We start from the raw sequence: 19,209 nt of genomic DNA, 5'->3' as shown, positions 1-19,209 counted from the left end.
GTTTTCCATTTCGTCTGTCAGGAGCACATGACAAAAAAAAAAAAAAAAAGCCAAAAGATTCTGTTCAACCCACGCATGCACACGCACACGTGTTGATATATTTTGAAGATTATTGAGTCATGTGATGTGATGAGCATCTCCAGCATAGCTACAGTGTGTCAGCACTTCCGGAAGGCTCTGCTTCACGATAACATCTCACCTCATGTCTCATACCGAATCATTACACTGCCTCGCGAGGATATCTCATCTCTTGTGGGTTACCGAGTTCAGAGTTTCTGCTGGTGGCCAAAATAGAGCAGAAACAAACACAATCGGACGCACAAAAGTGTAACTGTTCATGTCTCGTAGACGACAAGACGACACGGAATCCGTCCGATGAAGCAGAATCTACGTCATGTGTGCGAAAGGCAACAACAGTCTGAGGAGCAAGTTTGCCGTGAAACACACGGTGGAGCAAAACCTTGCAGTGGGGAGGGGATCAAGTCAAGATAATAAATAGGTTGACAGCTATTTACTCTGGAGATGGAGTAACTTTAAACCGTTGCATCAGGGAGATGAGGACAGATACCCGATATAAACGTTCTTCTATACAAGTGAGCCCTTATACAAACAACTCCTCAAGCGGTGGTAGTACAAACGAGAAATACAGTACAAAGTGTTTGGACAGGAGCATTGATCAGGTTGGATCAATAAATGTCCTCTAGAAATTTTATGTACACGAGAATGGGCGGGGGAGAATTAAGTTAAACTTGAGTGGAGCGAGGTCAATAAAAATGGCACATTTAAAATTGCTGCGGTTGTGGGGCCAAACATATTTACATTATCCATCCATTTTCTTCGCCGCTTATCCTCACAAGGGTCGCGGGGCGTGCTGGAGCCTATCCCAGCTGTTGACGGGCAGGAGGCGGGGTACACCCTGAAACTGGTCGCCAGCCAGTCGCAGGGGGCATCGAGACAAACAGACCCCCTCACAATCATACCGAGGGGCAATTTAGAGTGTCCAATTAATAATTTTAGAATGTGGGAGGGAAACCGGAGTGCCCGGAGGAAACCCACGCAGGCACGGGGGAGAACATGCAAACTCCACACAGGCGGGTCCGGGATTGAACCCGGGACCTCAGAAATGTGAGGCCAACGCTTTACCAACTGAGCCCCCGTGCCACCCTTTTTAATTATCATTCCAGAATATTTCATTTTGGGAAATCTCATTTAAAATGGGCCTTGGACTAATATAAAATTAACAAGTATGTGTACTGTAGCATGTGACGTGTGCTGCTTGCTTAATTTAAGACACCTTGGTTGCTTAAAACAGCACAGTGGTGCATTGCGCCATCTACTGTACATATTGGGAAGTTTTTTCTTTTCTTTTTTTTTTTTTTTTTTGGTCGACCAACCACTTTCGAATATAGCTGCAAATAATTCCGGGCTGCTACTGTTTCTGTACACATTTTTCCTAGGTGGAAAAATTGCTCATTGTCACAAGCTCGTGTCTTTAAAAATGTGCAGCTGAGTCTATATGATAAAGCATATAGACAGTGCAAGGCCCAAGGACAAAAAACATTTTTTTTAAACTAAAAATACTGCTGACTAACAGTTTCTCGATTTTTAGCAGCGATGAAACAGTTGGAACGCTCACTAGTTGAAAGGGTCTGTAAAGCAAAGTGGATCGTTCGCATGATTGTCGGATGTGAGGTTTGGTCCACAGCTTCAAGTGTGAGGAGTGTTTGGGTCTGACACGTTGCCGTCAGATACAATCAGAGCCGCCCTGAGCTAGCTTAAAAATCTCACAGGAGCCCATGTGTCAGATGTTACCCGGTCCAGCTCGACACAGACCTGGACGAAACAGAGCTAAGAGACAAAAAGTGCAAACTTTGCCGGTTGTCTTGACAACGTACCCCGGTTGACCAGCTAAACTGGTATCGGGGTTGCGGGGAGTGTGGGAGGTGGGGGCAGAGAATGGAAGGAGTGCCTGGCCTGCATTAAAGCCATTTATCAAGAGAGGGAAGATTCTTCTCCATCCAGGACTGGTTCAGTCGGATGGTCTCCAGCGCTTCCTGCGCGCTTCGCATCTGTGAACCGCGCTCACTCAGGCTGGCGAAGAAACACTGCACCTGCACAACAAACGCACGCCGTAGCAGTAGATAAATCCCGGCAAACTTTTGTTTCTTCGCGAAAATGATGTTCAGTACCTGATTAAGGTGCGACTGTTCAGAGAAGTGAGAGGTGGTAGACTTGACGAGTGATTGTAAGGCATAGGAACCTACAGGGAACCTACAACAATAAAACTGATTAAATTCCAGTTTATCTTCAAATATGGATAATTTTTTTTTTTCTTCAAATCATCCACACACGTTTGTGTGAGCCGGTTCCAGTTCTCTTGAATGAAGTCCCAAGCAATCAAGTTTCCAGCTAAGCCTTGGCAGATTCTGTGGACGACCAAGGGAAGGTTCTGGATCTGGATCATATTGCTATTCAAGCCGGCATTCAGAAGCCTGCGGGGAACCACATGAGCCTAATGAGTAGAAAATCAATTTCAGACAGAAAAAGCAGTGAAATAAGAACAAATATTGGAATTAAATCATGTAGCTGAACTCCGAAAAAAGCAAGCCATGAAATTTACGCCCACTCGACAAAAAAAAGGCAACTCAAGCTTTTCGGTGTGCGCTAAGGCATTCAAAGTGGGCAAGTTTCTATGGAAAACATGTAAGAATTTACATAAATACTTTACATCTAAAAATTCCAGATTTTACTAGACAGAAGGCGAAGAAATCGAAACATTTGAAAACTGAAGCGCGTTTTCCCATTAAAATGAATGGAAAATGAAATAATGCGTTCCAGGCCTAAATTTTTTTTTTTTTTTAGCTTTTCCTGATAATAAACTGCATAGTAGAAATACATGTATAGTTTAAATACTTTATATAATTAAATCATTTAAAAAATGTTTGTTTTTTGCTTAAAATGTATGCTTTAGTAGTATAACGCTAGTAGTATGCTAGTCTGCCATTGCCATATGTGTAGCGACTTAGCCCCCAACCTTGTAAACCTTTTTTTATTAAAAGTGCAGAATAACTTTAAACAAACAATAATGAGGGGGGAAAAAAACAGAAATTGTTTTTTATTTGCAGAGAAAGTATGTAACGTACAAAAAATTTAACTTGAGTTAGGGTTAATGGAACAAAAGAAAAAAGCAATGCAAAACAACCGTTTCAAATGTCTTCGGTGGGGGTGACCCACCCCTTTTTAACAGACAAAGAATCTAATGTACTGTTTTCTGCAGTCTACTGAGCACCTTCCTGAAGTGGCTCATAACAACGTCATTGAAATTTTTGCAGTGCTCTGCAACATTCTGCTTTGTTAGGGTGATGGAGTGCTACAAAATTATGGATGTCGTTCCATTTAGCGCAGATAGCTTTTATATCGGCACTTGAGACATCCTTCCTGCTTTTAGCCTCATCGGACGACATCTCCCCCCTTCCTCGCCAACGCTGTCCCCAGCTAACCTCTGCTCGTTCACGAAAACAATCAGCAGCTTTTCGACTTACGCACCACTTCATGCGGCGATTTGTACGAAAACAGAGACGTTCGAAAAGCGAGGTACCACTGTGATTATAAGTGCTCTTCCCTTGAAAATTGGATGACTTTTTTTTTTTCCCCCGGACTGGTATGGCTCAAATTGTATAAAGCAAACTTCCTTTTCATCTGAAGATGCAAATTTGAAACCGTCAATCTAGAAACAACGGATTAACAGCTATGTTATGAAGGATGTGCGCATCCTGGTTATGCACGCTACTCACCACACCATTTTCTGCGTGTCCTGGGTGGATGCTAAGCCCTCTAGCAACTTTTGCTTCTCGGAGTCATACGTGGCATAATGATACAAGGTGAGCAAACTTTCCCAGTCCTCATTGGACTGAGCCGCCACAGTGAATACAACTCGCTGCAGGTCGCCTGGAATCCTGCCCCACCACCCCAAAAAAATGCCACACTTCAGCTCAACACATCTCCTCCTTTCAATGGTTTAATTCAGATTATCACCATTCGCAATGTGTTTTACTCACATGGAGGTTCCATTGGACGCCACGTACTGCTTAAACATGGCTGTCGCTTGCTGCGTGCATTTTTCTTGCCCGAGATGACAGGCCATTTCCAACAGGGCAGATCTCAAGTCCTGTTTGGAGATACTCTCCTCCTTAGTCCAGGTTTGCTTATCCATCAGCACACCAAAGTCTTTCAGAATATGTGCCTGCAAAAATTTCAAGGAGCGGTCACGTGTTAATTTGATAAAGAACCAAGGTTCTCAAAATTATCAAAAAGTAATTATAGCACGTTTTCTGACATTTCTCTACTAACCAACAAACTAAAATAAGAGTAAACCGCCAGTTCAGAAAACCAAAAACAACCTGCTCGGTTTGTGGGAATAAATATGACAATGAATCAAATTCCAGACCAGGTTTCCAGTTGTTTCAATGAAATCTGTGTTACATTCCACCAAGTTTGCTCACCGGAGCAATTCGCAGCAGAGTGTGAAGCGGCTGGGATGAGAACCAGCACCTCCAAATCTGAGACCATGGTCCTCAATCGGAAAAGGGTGGCGTGCCCTCTCCAGGTCGGGGATGAGATCCTGCCCCAAGCGGAGGAGTTTGAGTATCGTGGGGTCTTGTTCACGAGTGAGGGAAGAATGGGGTGCGAGATGGACAAATGGATGGGTGCGGCGTCTGCAGTGATGCGGACTTTGTATCGGTCCGTTGCGGTGCAGAGGGAGCCAAGTCGAAAGGGGAAGCTCTCAATTTCCCAGTCGATCTACGTTCCTCCCCTCACCTATGGGGATGAGCTGTGGGTCGTGATTCCGGATACAAGTGGGCGAAATGAGTTTCCTCCGCAGGGTCTCCCTTAGAGATCGGGTGAGAAGCTGGGTCATCCAGAAGGGGCTCAGTGTCAAACCGCTGCTCCTCCGCATCGAGAGGAGCCAGATGAGGTGGCTGGGGCATCTGATCCGGACGCCTCCCGGACGCCTCCTTGGTGAGGTGTTCCGGGCATGTCCCACCGGAGAGAGACCCGCGGGGACGACCCAGGACACGCTGGAGAGACTATGTGTCTCGGCTAGCTTGGGAACGCCACGGGATCCCTCCGGAAGAGGTGGAAGAAGTGGCTAGGGAAAGGGAAGTCTGGGTATCCCTGCTGAAGCTAATTCCCCCGTGACCCAACCCGGAGAAGCAGTAGATAATGGATGGATGGATGGATGGATGGATTCCACCAAGTTGTCCAGTTCAGGTCGCCATGGTACAGTTCATCTTCCATCAATGGAAGGTTGCCAAAAGAATCGCACAGTTCAGCTACAGCAATTTGGTTCCATGCATCACTTACATGTCTCAGGCCTTTCTAGTGACAAAACATCCTCATCCAAAAAACACTAAAACATTCATATCATATCTTTTCTTTGTGTGTGTGTGTGTGTGTGTGTGTGCGTGCACACCTTCATGCGGCTGACAAGACCCTCCTTGTATCTTTTCTGCAGCATCTGGTAGATGTTCTGGAGCTGCAGCAAGGCCTCCCTCACAGGACTACTCTCAGTTTCATTCGGCATGTACTTCAGGAGGTTGAGGACTTGGCGGAAGGACACGCGTCCCAGTCTGAGACGATGTGAAGGACAAACAGAGCGATGAACGCAAATACATAAGGGTGTTTTATCTGCAAACGTACCTGGAGAGTGCAAAGATGTTGTGTATCAGCGAGGCGCGGTCCTCCTGCGTGAGAACTTGGAAGTTCTTGGTCATGGCGTCAGTCAGAGCAGCCCAGCCTTCTTCTCCATAGTCAACGATATAGAAGCCCGTGCTCCTGTAGTTCAACTTCAACCATTTCACTGTTTCTGCCACCTTAAAAGTTCCTAAGAAGAGAGTGTGCAAAGGTGTTTCACCAAATTAGCGCCTGCCGTGTGCAGACTTTGGCAAACGATGACTCTATAAATGATTATTCGTTGGAAGTTTGTCATTCACCTGACTGCGTATTCAGCACGAACAACTGTTTGCACTCAGGGCCCAAACTACAGCTGTCATTCACGTAGGTCACGGGAATATTCCACAAGCTAGGACAAAGGGCAAAATAAAATTTGACCTTTTGGTCCGGTGACTTCCCATCACCACAAATCACAAAAGTGAAAGAGGAGAAGGAAGAGAAGGAGGAAGACGCAGGCTACCTGGAGGAATGTTTGGAGTTGTCTGATGTGAGCTGGAAAATCTCCTGTTTTAAATTGACCACATCCCCCGTACGGGATACCGTAACCAACGGGAAGCCTTTCTGGGAAGTCCATGACCTCATCATCTCTGACACATTTGGATGCTGACTTGAGACCTCGACCTAAGAACCGAAAGAAAATCAATTATCATTTAATTCTATTTCAGATTTAAGACTCCTCTGTACGGGCAGTCCTCGGTCGACGACCGGAGATCCGTTCCTACAGTAGCGCCTTAACTCGAATCTCGACTTGAGTCAGATTGCACCATTAAAGTCAGAATTTACATCAAAATATTTTGTATAAAAGACAAATACATTGAACTAAACAAGATGACGTACTTAGCAACAGAGGTGGACGGAGAAGAAGAAGAAGGGGGTGGCCGTGTTTAGCTATTGCGAAGGAACCTGGTCCTCTATCCTCTCCATCACGACGAGTATCAAAGAACCTTGTTTTGTGATCATTGTATCCGACACAGGAACAGAACCCTTCACAAGCGCAAAAATACGGGCTTTGCCTTCAACCCAATCGTGGGCAGTGTCATGATTTTCACACATTATATCCTTCAGTATATCAAAATATTTAAGCGTTTTAATCTGAAGCCATAATTCGGTACCAGGAGAGGATAACTCATCGGTCAAAGTTAGCACGGCGTTATTTCCCTTTCCTTCCTGACCCAACAGGGCTGCCTAAAGTACACATAGAGCGTCTGAAACCCGTTTTCTGTTAAGTTGTTGAGATAAAACTTCTCTGACACCGGTTACCCAGGTCGGAGCGACATAGGACACAAAGTTTGGAACGTTGAAAAGCTGATGTTTTTAATTTACTTATTTACAGTACATAGCTGTAATAAACTAGTTGGATTACAGCTATACCATTTTTTTCCCTTGAAAAATATATCCCTTAATGAGAAAGGTCCTATTTTTGTGACGATCTACGAAGAAAACTCGAGTACCCTCTCGCGGGCAGCGTCCCATTTTTGGGACGAGATTATACATTAGTAAAGTTATCATATAACTTAACCATAAACGAAAAAGAAGTGTTATTTTATTTCCTTGATTGTGGCCTGTTAGGAGACTTTTATCTCAATAAGGCAAAGAACTGCCACCCTGCCGATGAATGGGTTAATAATTGTCGCCACGGTTGACCGACTGAAGCCTTGGTGGTCTAGGTGTTGCTCCTTTTTCCAGTCTTTTTATGATCTTGAGCTTCGTTTCCACGGGAAAAGACTTTCTTTTGGCTGCAGAAGCATTGCTAAAAGACAGCTTTCTTCTTTGGGGGGATAATGCCGAAAAAGGAGGGTGAGATAAACACGGACGAGCGTTAGCCAGACAAAATGGCGGACGGGGGACGGGCGTTGTAAAGTCAAAACGTCTCAGGTGGAGACCGTCCTAATCCGAGGACTCCCTGTATTATTATCCCACCTAAATATCATAATCGGAACTTCTCATCAATAATGTACCTACCTCGGTAAGACTGTTCCAGAGGTCGTCAGTGTCGGTGTTTAAACCGGCAAACTGTTTCAGATACTGAATGATGCCTTTTCTGAACTGCTGGTCACCTGGCAAAGACGTGTTCAACATCAGTAGAATGGAAGCTCCCTAGGAGACCAAGCAGAGCACATTTTTATCACTGCCTGAATTACGCATCCGGTAAATAGGAAAAAAATGTTGAAAAAAATATGGAGACGTGCACCTTCTGATAGGACACGGAGTCGAACATCTCCTGCACCTGCTCCGGTGTGCTGACTTCGGTGGACACGGCGTGGGAGGAGTTAAGCGCATCTCTGTCCAAGGTTCGGAATCGCATCGCTAAGAACAAGTTACTCTGCAAACACAAACACAAAACCTAATGGCCGAGCAGACGGCGCAGTGCCTCGATGGTCTCACATAGTGCGTTTCACAAATTTAGAAGACCGATTGTCATGGAAATGAAATGAGGCCATCCAGCATCATAAACTGCTTTAACACGAATGCTTTCGTTTTCAGCGCCGTCGACGTTTAATCATTTTGAACAGGAATGAAGAATTCCAAACTTAAATCACTTTTGAGTCGGGCTTACCGAAGTGTCTTTGAGTGCATAGAAAATCACCTGATACAGATCACGCGAAAATTATGTGACCGGCTCCCGTTTCCGATCACGTGATCGGATCGAGACACCTCTAATTACCAACCCACTCGTTTAAGACAGTCGTGGCCTTTCCTTCAACTTAATTGAACTTTTTATGAAGTGGTCTGATAAATTTTAGCTGCGCGTGTGTGGAATCCAAAATGGCTTACCATGTCAAGCTCCGGCAGCACCCTCTGCACTGACATGAACTCCATAAAAGTGGCAAAGCCTTCGTTGAGCCACAGGTCACTCCACCAGCTCATTGTGACCAGGTTTCCAAACCACTGGACCACACCAGTAACAACGTTATGGCACAGGCATCCTCACCGCTCAGTACAATGTAGGCAACAAAAAATAAAATAAAATAAAGTAAGTACCTGATGAGCCAGCTCATGTGCAATGATGGCAGCAACGCTTTGTTTTTGCAAAAGAGAGGAATGTCCCCCCAACAGCAGGCCGGTTTCTCTGAAGGTGATCAGACCCCAGTTCTCCATGGCTCCTGCCAGGAAGTCTGGGACGGCAACCAAGTCTGCCAAATGAGAGAATACATTTCAGTGGGGATTCTAACCATCGGCGGCGGGGGGGGATGATGATGTCAATGTTCACCTAGTTTCTGAAGAGGATAGTTTATTTCAAAGTAGCCATTGTAAAATTCAAGTAGTTTGGATGCAGTATCCAGAGCGTAGTTAGTATGCGCTTTCTTCTCTGGTACACTGTACACAGAAACCTAAAAATGCACCCAAATCAAGATTTTCAGTCTGAATGATTATCCGAATAGAAAAAAAAAAGCACTTGAGAAATCAAACCTACCAAAATGTCGGAGACGTTTTTGCTGACGGAGGTGAAGTTACCAACGACGAAGGCCACCAAGTACGTGCTCATGTTGACGCTCGTCTTTGCAAATTCATCCTGCACGAGGCCACTGGCGAGCTGCGTGCTGTGCAGCTGAGGCACACGTCAGAGAGCGCGATTTGGGTTTTTTTTTATTCAGTTGTTCCTCAGACAAATGGTAATAAAATATCAGCATAACAAAGACTTCATGTAAGTAGCGAGAATGATTGCAAGAAGGAACAAAATGTGATTACCAAGAAAATAAAAAAAAAGAGCTAATGACTTGTATCTAATACACAAATAAAAGGATCCATTTTTAAAGAAACATTTGACATGATGGTGTTTTGTTGTCGGATACACGAACTAGAATTTCTTCGCAGGAACAACTATAATAACCCCCAACTGGTGTCAAAGTACCTGAGGCATGTTGGACAGTGTCATGTACTCCGGCTTCCTGTTGATTTTCACCAAAAAGGTGGCTTTAAATGATGGCTCGTCAAAACAAGGGAAGGCCTTTCGAGCGTAGAGCGGCTCGAACTGGGTTGCAGCCAGGACCCTGAGGGCAAGAGATGGGCAGATTAAAATGCTGAATTATGTAACTTGTAAATACTTCACACTTAATCTGAATGGCTTGGGGGCCGCATGGCAGCAGTTCAGTATTGTACATGCTTAAACTCTGTCTCTACTTTAACGAAAGTACTGTAACACTCGAGTGGTTAGAGGACGTATATGCACTTTGCATTTTGATGTTTTAGAAATGCAGATTAGGTTTTTTGGACCTCTTCGGCGGAAGCGGAAAAGAAGCTCTGTGTGAAGTTCGAACGTTGTGTTAAACTAATCAAAACAGAATACACTCATTTGCAAATCCTGGTCAACCCATGTTTAATTTAATACACTACAAAGACATCCATTCATCCATTTTCTGATATGCTTATCCTCAGGAGGGTCGTGGGAGAGCTGGAGCCTATCCCAGCTGTCATCGGGCAGGAGGCGGGGTACACCCTGAACTGGTTGCCAGCCAATCGCAGGGAACACTGAGACAAACAGTTGCACTCACAATCCCACCGAGGTGCAATTTAGAGTGTCCAATTAATGTTCCATGTTTTTGGGATGTGGGAAGAAACCGGATAGCCCGTAGATAACCCACGCAGGCACGGGGAGAACACGCACACTCCACACAGGTGCGGCCGGGATTTGAACACCAATCCTCAGAACTGTGAGGCCGCCACACTACAAAGACAATATACTGAATGTTTGAACTGATAAACTTTATTATTTTTAGCAAATAATCAATAACTCAGAATCTACATTCCAAAAATGCTGGGATGTTTACCACTATGTTACATCACCTATTCTTTTAAAAACATTCAATGAACGTTCGACAACTGAGGACACAATTATTGAAGCTTTGTAGGCGGAATTCTTTCCCATTCTTCTTTTTGTCGTATTTTGAACTTCATATCGCGCTACACATTTTCAACAGGGGACGGGCGTAGACTGCCGGCAGGCCAGCGTAGTTCCCGCGCTTTTTTACTAGGACGCTGTTGTAAAGTGCAGAATTCCCAACTGTTCCCATTTCGCTTGTTCACCTGTGGGATGTTCCGATCAGGTGTTTAATAAGAATTCGTCAACGTTCCCATTTTTTTCGAAATTTAATGATTATTTGCTAAAAACAGCAAAGTTTTTCAGTTTGAACATTAAATATTGTCTTTGTGGTGTATTAAATAAATATAGGTTGAACATCATTTGCAAATCATTGTACTGTAGTTTTGTTTGTTTAGCACAACGTCCCAACTCCATTGGAATTGAGGTTGCATATTCCTTTTTATGCCGGAAAAGTTTCGCAATGGGATTTTTAAGGTGCTACTGTTTTTTTCTTTAGATATTGAAGACTACAATCGTTCAGAACAAACTTTCAAAAGGGGCGTGATGGGCTAATAATTAATAATAATAATTGAAAAAAGAAGACAACAAAAGACAACAGCTGTACACAAGTTGAGGAAATACGAGACGCCTCCCAGCAACCTGCTAGGCCCACAATATAGGGGCAGATAAGGGGGGGCAACCCAGACTAATGCAGAATTATTAGCATAGGAGTGACGCATATTAGCTTTAATATTAAACAGGTTAAGTACTGATTTTACTTTTTTTTTTTTTTTTTAACTGAGTGACTACATGTATTGTGATAATAATGTAAAACATTACTTAAAACATTGCCTATAGATTTAATAAATGTTTTATAAAGTTAACAGTTTGGACTCTGAATAATTCATTTTCTCAGCCGCTTATCCTCACAAGGGTCGCAGGGAGTGCTGGAGCCTACCCTAGCCGTGAACGGGCAGGAGGCAAGGCACACCCTGAACTGGTCGCCAGCCAATCGCAGGGCACATGGAGACAAACAGCCGCACTCACAATCACACCTAGGGGCAATTTAAAGTGTCCAATGAATGTTGCATGTTTTTGGGATGTGGGAGGAAACCGGAGTCCCCAGAGAAAATCAACATAGGCACAGGGAGAACATGCAAACTCCACACAGGCGGGTCCGGGATTGAACCCGGGACCTCAGAACTGTGAAGCCACTGTTTTACAAGCTGATCACTGTGCCGCGGACTCTGAATAATTCCAAAAATAATTCATCGTCATGGAAATTTTAGTTTTGAAAGCTGACCTTCAACTACCATCGCAAAACATCCATCCATCCATCCATTTTCTTAGCCGCTTATCCTCACAAGGATCGCGAGGAGTGCTCGAGCCTATCCCAGCTGTCAACGGGCAGGAGGCGGGGTACACCCTGAACTGGTTGCCAGCCAATCGCAAGGCACATGGGCACATCCACCGTGCCCATCGCAAAACATATTGTGGTAATATTGCAAGCTACCGCAGCACAAAATTTTATTCCAATTACATTTGCTATAAAAACATAAAAGTATCACATTACAAGCACTTTCCTGTTCATGATTTTAATGAGTCATCACGGGATAAGCACTTTAAATGTATTTCTTTTGTTTTGTTTGACAATTGGGCGGCACGGTGGATCAGATGGCCTCACAATTCTATGGTCCTGGGTTCAATCCCGGACCCGCCTATGTGGAGTTTGCATGTTCTTCCCGTGCCTGCGTAGGTTTGCTCCCACATCCCAAAAACATGCAACATTAATTGTACGCTCTAAATTGCCCCTAGGTGTGATTGTCAGTGTGGCTTTTTGTCTCTATTCGCCCTGCGATTGGCTGGTTACCAGTTCAGGGTGTACCCCGCCTCCTGTCCGTTGAATGCTGGGATAGGCTCCAGCACTCCCCGCGACCCTCGTGAGGATAAGCGGCAAAAAAAATGGATGGATGTTTGACACTTTCCGAATGTTAAAATATTGATCGTCTGAACACGTTACACAATTTATTTTCGTAGGTTTAACTGAAGAAAAATCTCATCTTGGGGTACCTTTTGTTCCCATGCTGATCTGTGTAGGAACTATTGTAGAAACCGTCATAGGTGTGCGACAGGCTGGCAGCGTAGTCGAGAGTCAAAACACAGCGCTGCCCTGCCTTCAGCTCCTCAGAGAATTTCACAGCTATTTGCTCCCTTGGCAAGTACTCCAATATGGTGACGTCACTGGCCTCCCCGTCACCAAGCTGGAAGAGACAAAGCTGACGTTAAATTACAGACCACACGCCAAAATGCTTGAAGATACTTTTCTCCTCAGTAACAAATTGCTTGTTGTTATAAAACTGTTGTTTTTAGAAGAATATGGTCTTATGAGAATTGTTCCAAATTTCAGTAGAATGAGTGTGACTGCACAAATTCCGAGTAATCATTCTCCAAATCACATGATTCGATCAGATTAATTTTTACATCGAATGCCCTCACCCACACTTATCCAGGGCCGGGCCAGCACTGGACTGCACCAGCAACAAGGAGTTCCACGGCACAAGCGGCAAAGAAATTACAAACTCTTTCAACACCAGATTGATTAAAACCCGAAATCCCACCTTGAATGTAGCTTTGCTAATGTTGAGATGAGCGCTGTGCAGGACAATGCGCTTGGTGTTGTGAAGTACAAACATGTTGATGACGGTGTGGCCGCTGAAATCCATGGTGCTGAAGTCAGGGGTGAAGGTCAGGTCGTAGCTGAGAGGACGTACGCTACGAGGGAGCTGGTATTGTGCCCAGGGGAAGAGTTCCCCATCGGTGCCATTAGATGTCTTGTTTCCTTGTTTAGGACATCCCATCTGCAAAGAGTGAAGATTTTTTTATAAAAGTATGGATGCCGCTAAAAGCCCGTCCATCCATTTTCAATTGTGCTTGCTGTTCTTGGATTAAGGGAGTGAGCTGAAGCCTATCCCTGCTGGATTTGGGTAAGAGGTGGGCTAAGCACTTTGGCTGAGGAACCCAGAAAACCCACGCGAGCATGGGAAGAACATGGGAATTCCACACAACAAGACAGGAACAGAGATTTAAACACCGACCTGACACACTAAGTACAAGACCTCTGCGGTGCCCAGGTGATAGACAGTGACAAGGGACTAATTAATTAATTTCTGGCCTATAAACTGCGACTTTTTTCACACACTTTCAACGCTGCGGTTTATGCGGTGATGCGGCTTATTTATGGATTTTTCTCTAACGGCCGCAAGGGGGCACTCTAGCGGAAAAGGTAACAGTGAGACCGGTGGAATATATGTGCCGAGGAAGTGACTTTTACCGGTCAGGTCCTGTTAGCGCTGCACTAGCGTGTTACTGCCGTGTTTCAGTGATTTCCACCAGTATGTGTGTGTTTTTTTTTTTTTTTACCGGCCCCGTTAGTGCGCCGCTAGTGTTAGCGTTAGCCCAGCGGCGCTAAAGCAAGGCAAATTTATTAGTATAGGGCATTTCATACACGAGGTAACTCGATGTGCTTTACATGATTAAAGGCATTTTGAAAACAAAGCGATAAAACATTTAAAACGGCATTAAAAAAAATGACAAACAAAATAGTAAAAAAAAAAAGACAATTAAATCCGCATACAATGCAAGTGATTTGATCAAAAAGTGGATATATTCTAAAAAGCATGAGAAAAAAGTAGTTTTCAACCTGGATTTAAAAACATTCACAATGTTGGGGCTGACCTCACCTCTGTTGGCAACTTATTAAATCTGTGTGCAGCATAATAGCTAAATGCTGCTTCACCATGTTTGCTTTGGACTCTGCGCTCCACTATTTAACCTGAGTCAGTCGATCTCAGAGCTCAACTGGGTTTGTATTCCGTAAGCATTTCTTTCATCTATTCAGGACCTAAATCGTTTAGTGATTTATAGACCAGTAGCAGAACTTTCAAATCTATTCTAAAGCTGACTGGAAGCCAGTGCAAGGACTTTAGGATTGGAGTCCTATGCTCTTTGTTTTGGTCAGATCGCGACCAGCAGCATTCTGAATGAGCTAGCGTTAAACTCTCTGTGTACCGTTTTTCTTTGTAAATACCTCGTGTTTCAATGTGGGTTTCAATGTGGGCACTTGCGGCTTTTACACAGCTGCGGAACATGTAGGTACCAAATGGTATTTCCTTTACAAATGTACTGGGCGAGGCTTATAACCAGGTGCGCTCTGTAGGCCGGGAATTACTAAAAATCATAAAATGCACAAGAACACTGTATTTTTCTTACCTTTGTAAAGTTGCACCCAGGTAAAAAGTACAACACCATGGTCATGGAGGCCACTATGACCAAAAATAGCACACAAACAACCGTGGTGCGGGCTGAGGGTGGTGAACATGATCTGGGACACAGGACAAGTATTCATTTTTACCTACTATAAATCTAAACAGCAGTAGTGCGATTGAAAAAAAAATCATCTTACCTGGGTAGAGACTGTCTGACATGAATAGATGCGTTGGATCTCTGGCTGGCACTGCGGTTCATGAAGGACATGCCCAAAAGTCGGGCCGAGGACTCGCAGTCCTCATCGTCGTCATCCACGTCGTTCTCCCCCAAGCCTCGCACCAGAAGCCGGGAGCTGCGAGGCTCGTACGCAGTCTCATCTGGGTCAAGGGCCGGAAATGTCTGAAGTCACATTGTAAAGACCATCGACACTGACTGAGTGGACACAAAATTACTGGTAAGTAAGAATCAGCTACAAAATTTAAGCACTTCTTTTGAAAATTCAAATTTTTTAATCGAGACTGTCAGATACTATGCACTTTCGGTTGAATTCTATTTCAGTTGTACGTTTGTTATTTTCATAACAACCTCTGTATCATTTATAAACATTTATTTTACATGTATTTTGATTATTTGTTAAGGTAGCGGCGGCACGGTGGAGCAACAGGTCTGAACATTATGCCTTCGCCTGAGAGTCCTGCATTTGGGTCTGCCCCTGTGCTGCTGATTCCTGACAATAATGTCATTTTATGACTGTGCATCGGTGGATCAGCTGGTAAAGCGTCGGCCTCACAGTTCTGAGGACCTGGGTTCGATCCCGGCCCCGCCTGTGTGGAGTTCGCATGTTCTCCCCGTGCCTGCGTGGGTTTTCTCTGGGCACTCCAATTTCCTCCCACATCCCCATAACATGCAACATTAATTGGACACTCTAAATTGCCCTTAGGTGCGATTGTGAGTGTGGCTGTTTCTTTCTATGTGCCCTGCGATTGTCTGGCAACCAGTTCAGGGTGTACCCTGCCTCTTGCCCGATGAAGGCTGGGATTGACTCCAACACTCTCCGTGACCCTCGTGAGGATAAGCGGCGAAGAAAATGGATGGATGTTAAGGTAGCAGCTCACGTTGGGCTGAATTGGAAGTGCAAATGTCGTGGCTAGCGAGCGTCAAACGCAAAGAGTGCTTTAAATTGTGATCGCTGCCATAGCGGCCAGTGCAATGACTTGAGCGTACCGGATACGCTGCCGAGTCTCTGGCCAGATCCACAACGTCAGGTTCTTCTTCGAACATGGTGTTCTCAATCATGTTCCGTGGCAGGGTGGCACGCTCTGCAGCCGGAAGAAGAGGAAGAAACACGGTAAGGCAAGCGTGACACATGAGGAAATGAAAGGGCTGATGAAAGAAGAGTCTCTTCACGCAGTTTCACATCTTTGCATTCACTGCCGTTGAAGTGCCGTTGGATTCTCTTTTCGTTTTTAGTGTTTGCTTTTCTCTTATTTTCCTCGGGGAAAAGAGTTTGTTAGTCTTCGCCTGTTAAACAAACAACATTTACCTGTACTGCACCTGTCAAGTAAATCGGCATAATTAGCTGGAATCCTTGCAAATCTTCAAATTAAGAACTCCTTTTTAAATTACAACTAATTCCTGTTTTTTTTTTTTTTATCTAAATTGACATCCTTGCCTAAATGTTATTCCCTCTTTAATTTGTGGAAATTTCTAATTCTATTTATTTCATAGTTTCCTAAGCAAGCACATGCAGTATTTTGTGCTACTTTAATTTACTTAGTATGTATACTACTCTGGATATTACGATGGAATTGACTTCAAGTGAAGCAAACTGCGAGCCTTGTTTGTCGCCACGCTGGCCCAACCGGCTCCGAATAATGAAATAATCACGACCGTGTCGCGTCCGCTCTTGTCACACGCGCCCAAAGATTACACAAGAACGCTTTTCAGCGACCTGCACCGCGTGTGCATGGTAAACGTCAAATTCTCCAGGAGGGAATTCCATTCTCTGCTCATTTCCACAAACAATAAATGTCATGTTTAGCCTCCCGATTCGGAATTAGTCAATGTAGTAAAACATGGCCCCAGTGCTAATTACCTATACACTGCTGCATAGTTAGTTGGGTAATGAGGATGTCCGGCCACTATGTAATAGATTTGAAGGAGGGAATAAAAATGTCTCGAGCCGTGAGTTTAGAATGTATTTACCCTAAATGCAAGGGTGGACGTGTGGGCTAACTTCACGCATTCCGACCTTCTGTCACGTGGGTATCTGTCTGTCAGTTTCACACTGACTGCATAAATGCCTATTAATAGGTAAGGAACTCTATATTTGGTAATGTGGAATACCTCAAGAAGATGAAAGAACATAACCTGAAATAAACCAGACCTTGTGGCCCGATTATAGAAGTTATAAAAGGGTCAGATGACCTAAAGCAAAAAATAATAATAATAACCAGTGACTCCAAACGATGAATTCAGTCACTCGTTACAGATCGAGATGCCTTTGAAGCCACAGAAAAGTGTGTACTCCAGACTGACAACAAGCAAAAGATGAACAGGTTTTGCTTTTTCTCTACTTTTTGGTTTCGATACGGCAAACAGAGGATGTTAAGTGAAAAGAACAGGATAAGAGAAAGACAGAAGACAGTTGTAGGTGGCAAGTAAGCACACTCACATTTGAACCATCAAAACCGGTTGAGGTTTTGGTTTGAAAGTGGTTAACTTCCTTTTACACTTGCGTGACAAGTAAGAAAATCTGCAAGAGTGTAACCCTCATATTACTTGTTTGTCACTAAGTTTAGAACGTTAAAAAAAAAATAAAACATTACACAAATAGTGGGGAAACGCAGCTTCTGAACATATTTCGATATTTGAACCCATTTAAGAGTCAAACTTACAGTTTATTTATCCCCTGACGTCCATCACTTTCTTCAATTGGAGCTAGCCATAAGAAGACGGGATAAGAACATATAACGGAGCCTATTTAGAGGTGATTTGGGTCATTTACTCGAGCAATAACAACAATGAAGTGCTCATCTCCTCTGCCATCTGACATAAAATATGCTTGTCTGTTTTTGTCAATAACGTCTTGGTTATATTGGGACAACAGAAGAGGTTATTGATCAGCTGCTGCATGTGTGCTGGTCGGCAAAGCAGACCCGAATACGACTTATCTGCTATGACTAAATATGAAACCTAACAAAGACGGGGGAGGGTCCTAGCTCAATTAAGTCGCTCAATTAATTGTATGTTAAGTTTTTAGCAGGCTCGTGTAATAGATAAAGGGAAAACTGACTCCTCCCGACCTCGTGTCCGCAGTTGAAAGTCACTCCCAATGAATGGTTATTATTAGCGAGATTGCTCGCTGCTAGCTTGCTGTCACGTACAGTAACCCGTCGTACTTCCTTACCTGAACTGTTATAGTCAAAAGGGTCCATCGCACATTATTGGAAGGAGGATCTTAGGTCCCGGGAGCAGGATATTAGGACACGTTTGGATCAGACGTGTGCTTTTAATGGCTGGACACGCCACTGACGTACGTGCCTGCCTGCCTGACTGACTGACTGACTGACTGACTGACTGCAGCTCGTCCTCAAAACACCAACACCAGCTACGCTAGCTAACCAGGGACGAGCCAATTTCACGAAATTGTAGCTGACTGACTTCAATTAAACTCGTCCATCCAACGCGGTCTTGTTCCACAATTTAAAAGGCACAAAATTCATATATATTTGTCCGCAAACGGAATTGGTAAAAATGTACGACGGTACACTTGACTTGCTCGCCGAACAGTTGTTGACAACTGAGCCAGCTCTCGCATCCTATTGGCTAACAATATGCAGAGGCGGGCCTAAAATAACAACCGGAAAAGCAACGTTGAGAAATCATTTTTAGGAAAAAAAAATTACTCCATGTTGAAACTTTTGATGTTTGCAGTTGATTCGAACTTGACGTGTCTTTTTAATATTGCACTTCAGTGCCACATATGCAAACACATTTTTAAAGATGCTAAAATTTAAATTGTTTATAGTTGTAATCGATTCTCTTGATTTATTGTTCTATTCTATTAACTGTATAAATTATATAAAAAAATATCGTGGGTGCGTGTGTTTGTACACACACCATACGTATACTGTAGTGTTCTCTGCTACACCCACTTTTTTATTAGACAAAGCTATGGTCGAGAGCACTGGTGTCAAATTCAAGGCCTGAGGACAAGATGCAGGCCGCCCCATGATTTTATGTGGTCCGCGAAGGCAAGTCATGTGTATCAACTTCCATGGTTTTTGTAAAACCTGGACCAAAATTTCAAATTGTTATATCCTAAATGATGACATTGAGATATTGCAAGCTTTTTTGTGTTACCAAACATCAACAATAGTTGAAAAACCCATTACCCTTGATTTCTG

General features: G+C 43.9%; 1 protein-coding gene across 1 annotated transcript; it reads right to left on the bottom strand.

Moving 5' to 3' along the window:
• Positions 1-1,345: 1,345 nt before the first annotated feature.
• lnpep (leucyl/cystinyl aminopeptidase) lies at positions 1,346-18,611 on the bottom strand. Its single transcript, XM_061817988.1, has 22 exons — positions 18,210-18,611; positions 16,025-16,119; positions 14,997-15,199; positions 14,804-14,915; positions 13,153-13,392; positions 12,605-12,795; positions 9,587-9,725; positions 9,149-9,283; positions 8,945-9,065; positions 8,716-8,867; positions 8,509-8,622; positions 7,925-8,056; positions 7,696-7,830; positions 6,194-6,354; positions 5,994-6,082; positions 5,701-5,884; positions 5,474-5,630; positions 4,059-4,243; positions 3,795-3,956; positions 2,352-2,492; positions 2,190-2,271; positions 1,346-2,111 (listed from the first exon to the last, which is right to left on the bottom strand). The coding sequence occupies exons 1-22, from the start codon at positions 18,235-18,237 to the stop codon at positions 1,980-1,982; spliced, it is 3,090 nt and encodes a 1,029-aa protein (XP_061673972.1). The 5' UTR covers positions 18,238-18,611; the 3' UTR covers positions 1,346-1,979.
• Positions 18,612-19,209: the final 598 nt, after the last annotated feature.

This window comes from Syngnathoides biaculeatus, chromosome 4, assembly GCF_019802595.1.
Source record: "Syngnathoides biaculeatus isolate LvHL_M chromosome 4, ASM1980259v1, whole genome shotgun sequence".
NCBI lineage: Eukaryota > Metazoa > Chordata > Actinopteri > Syngnathiformes > Syngnathidae > Syngnathoides > Syngnathoides biaculeatus.
This window is presented reverse-complemented; position numbering and strand designations above follow the sequence as displayed.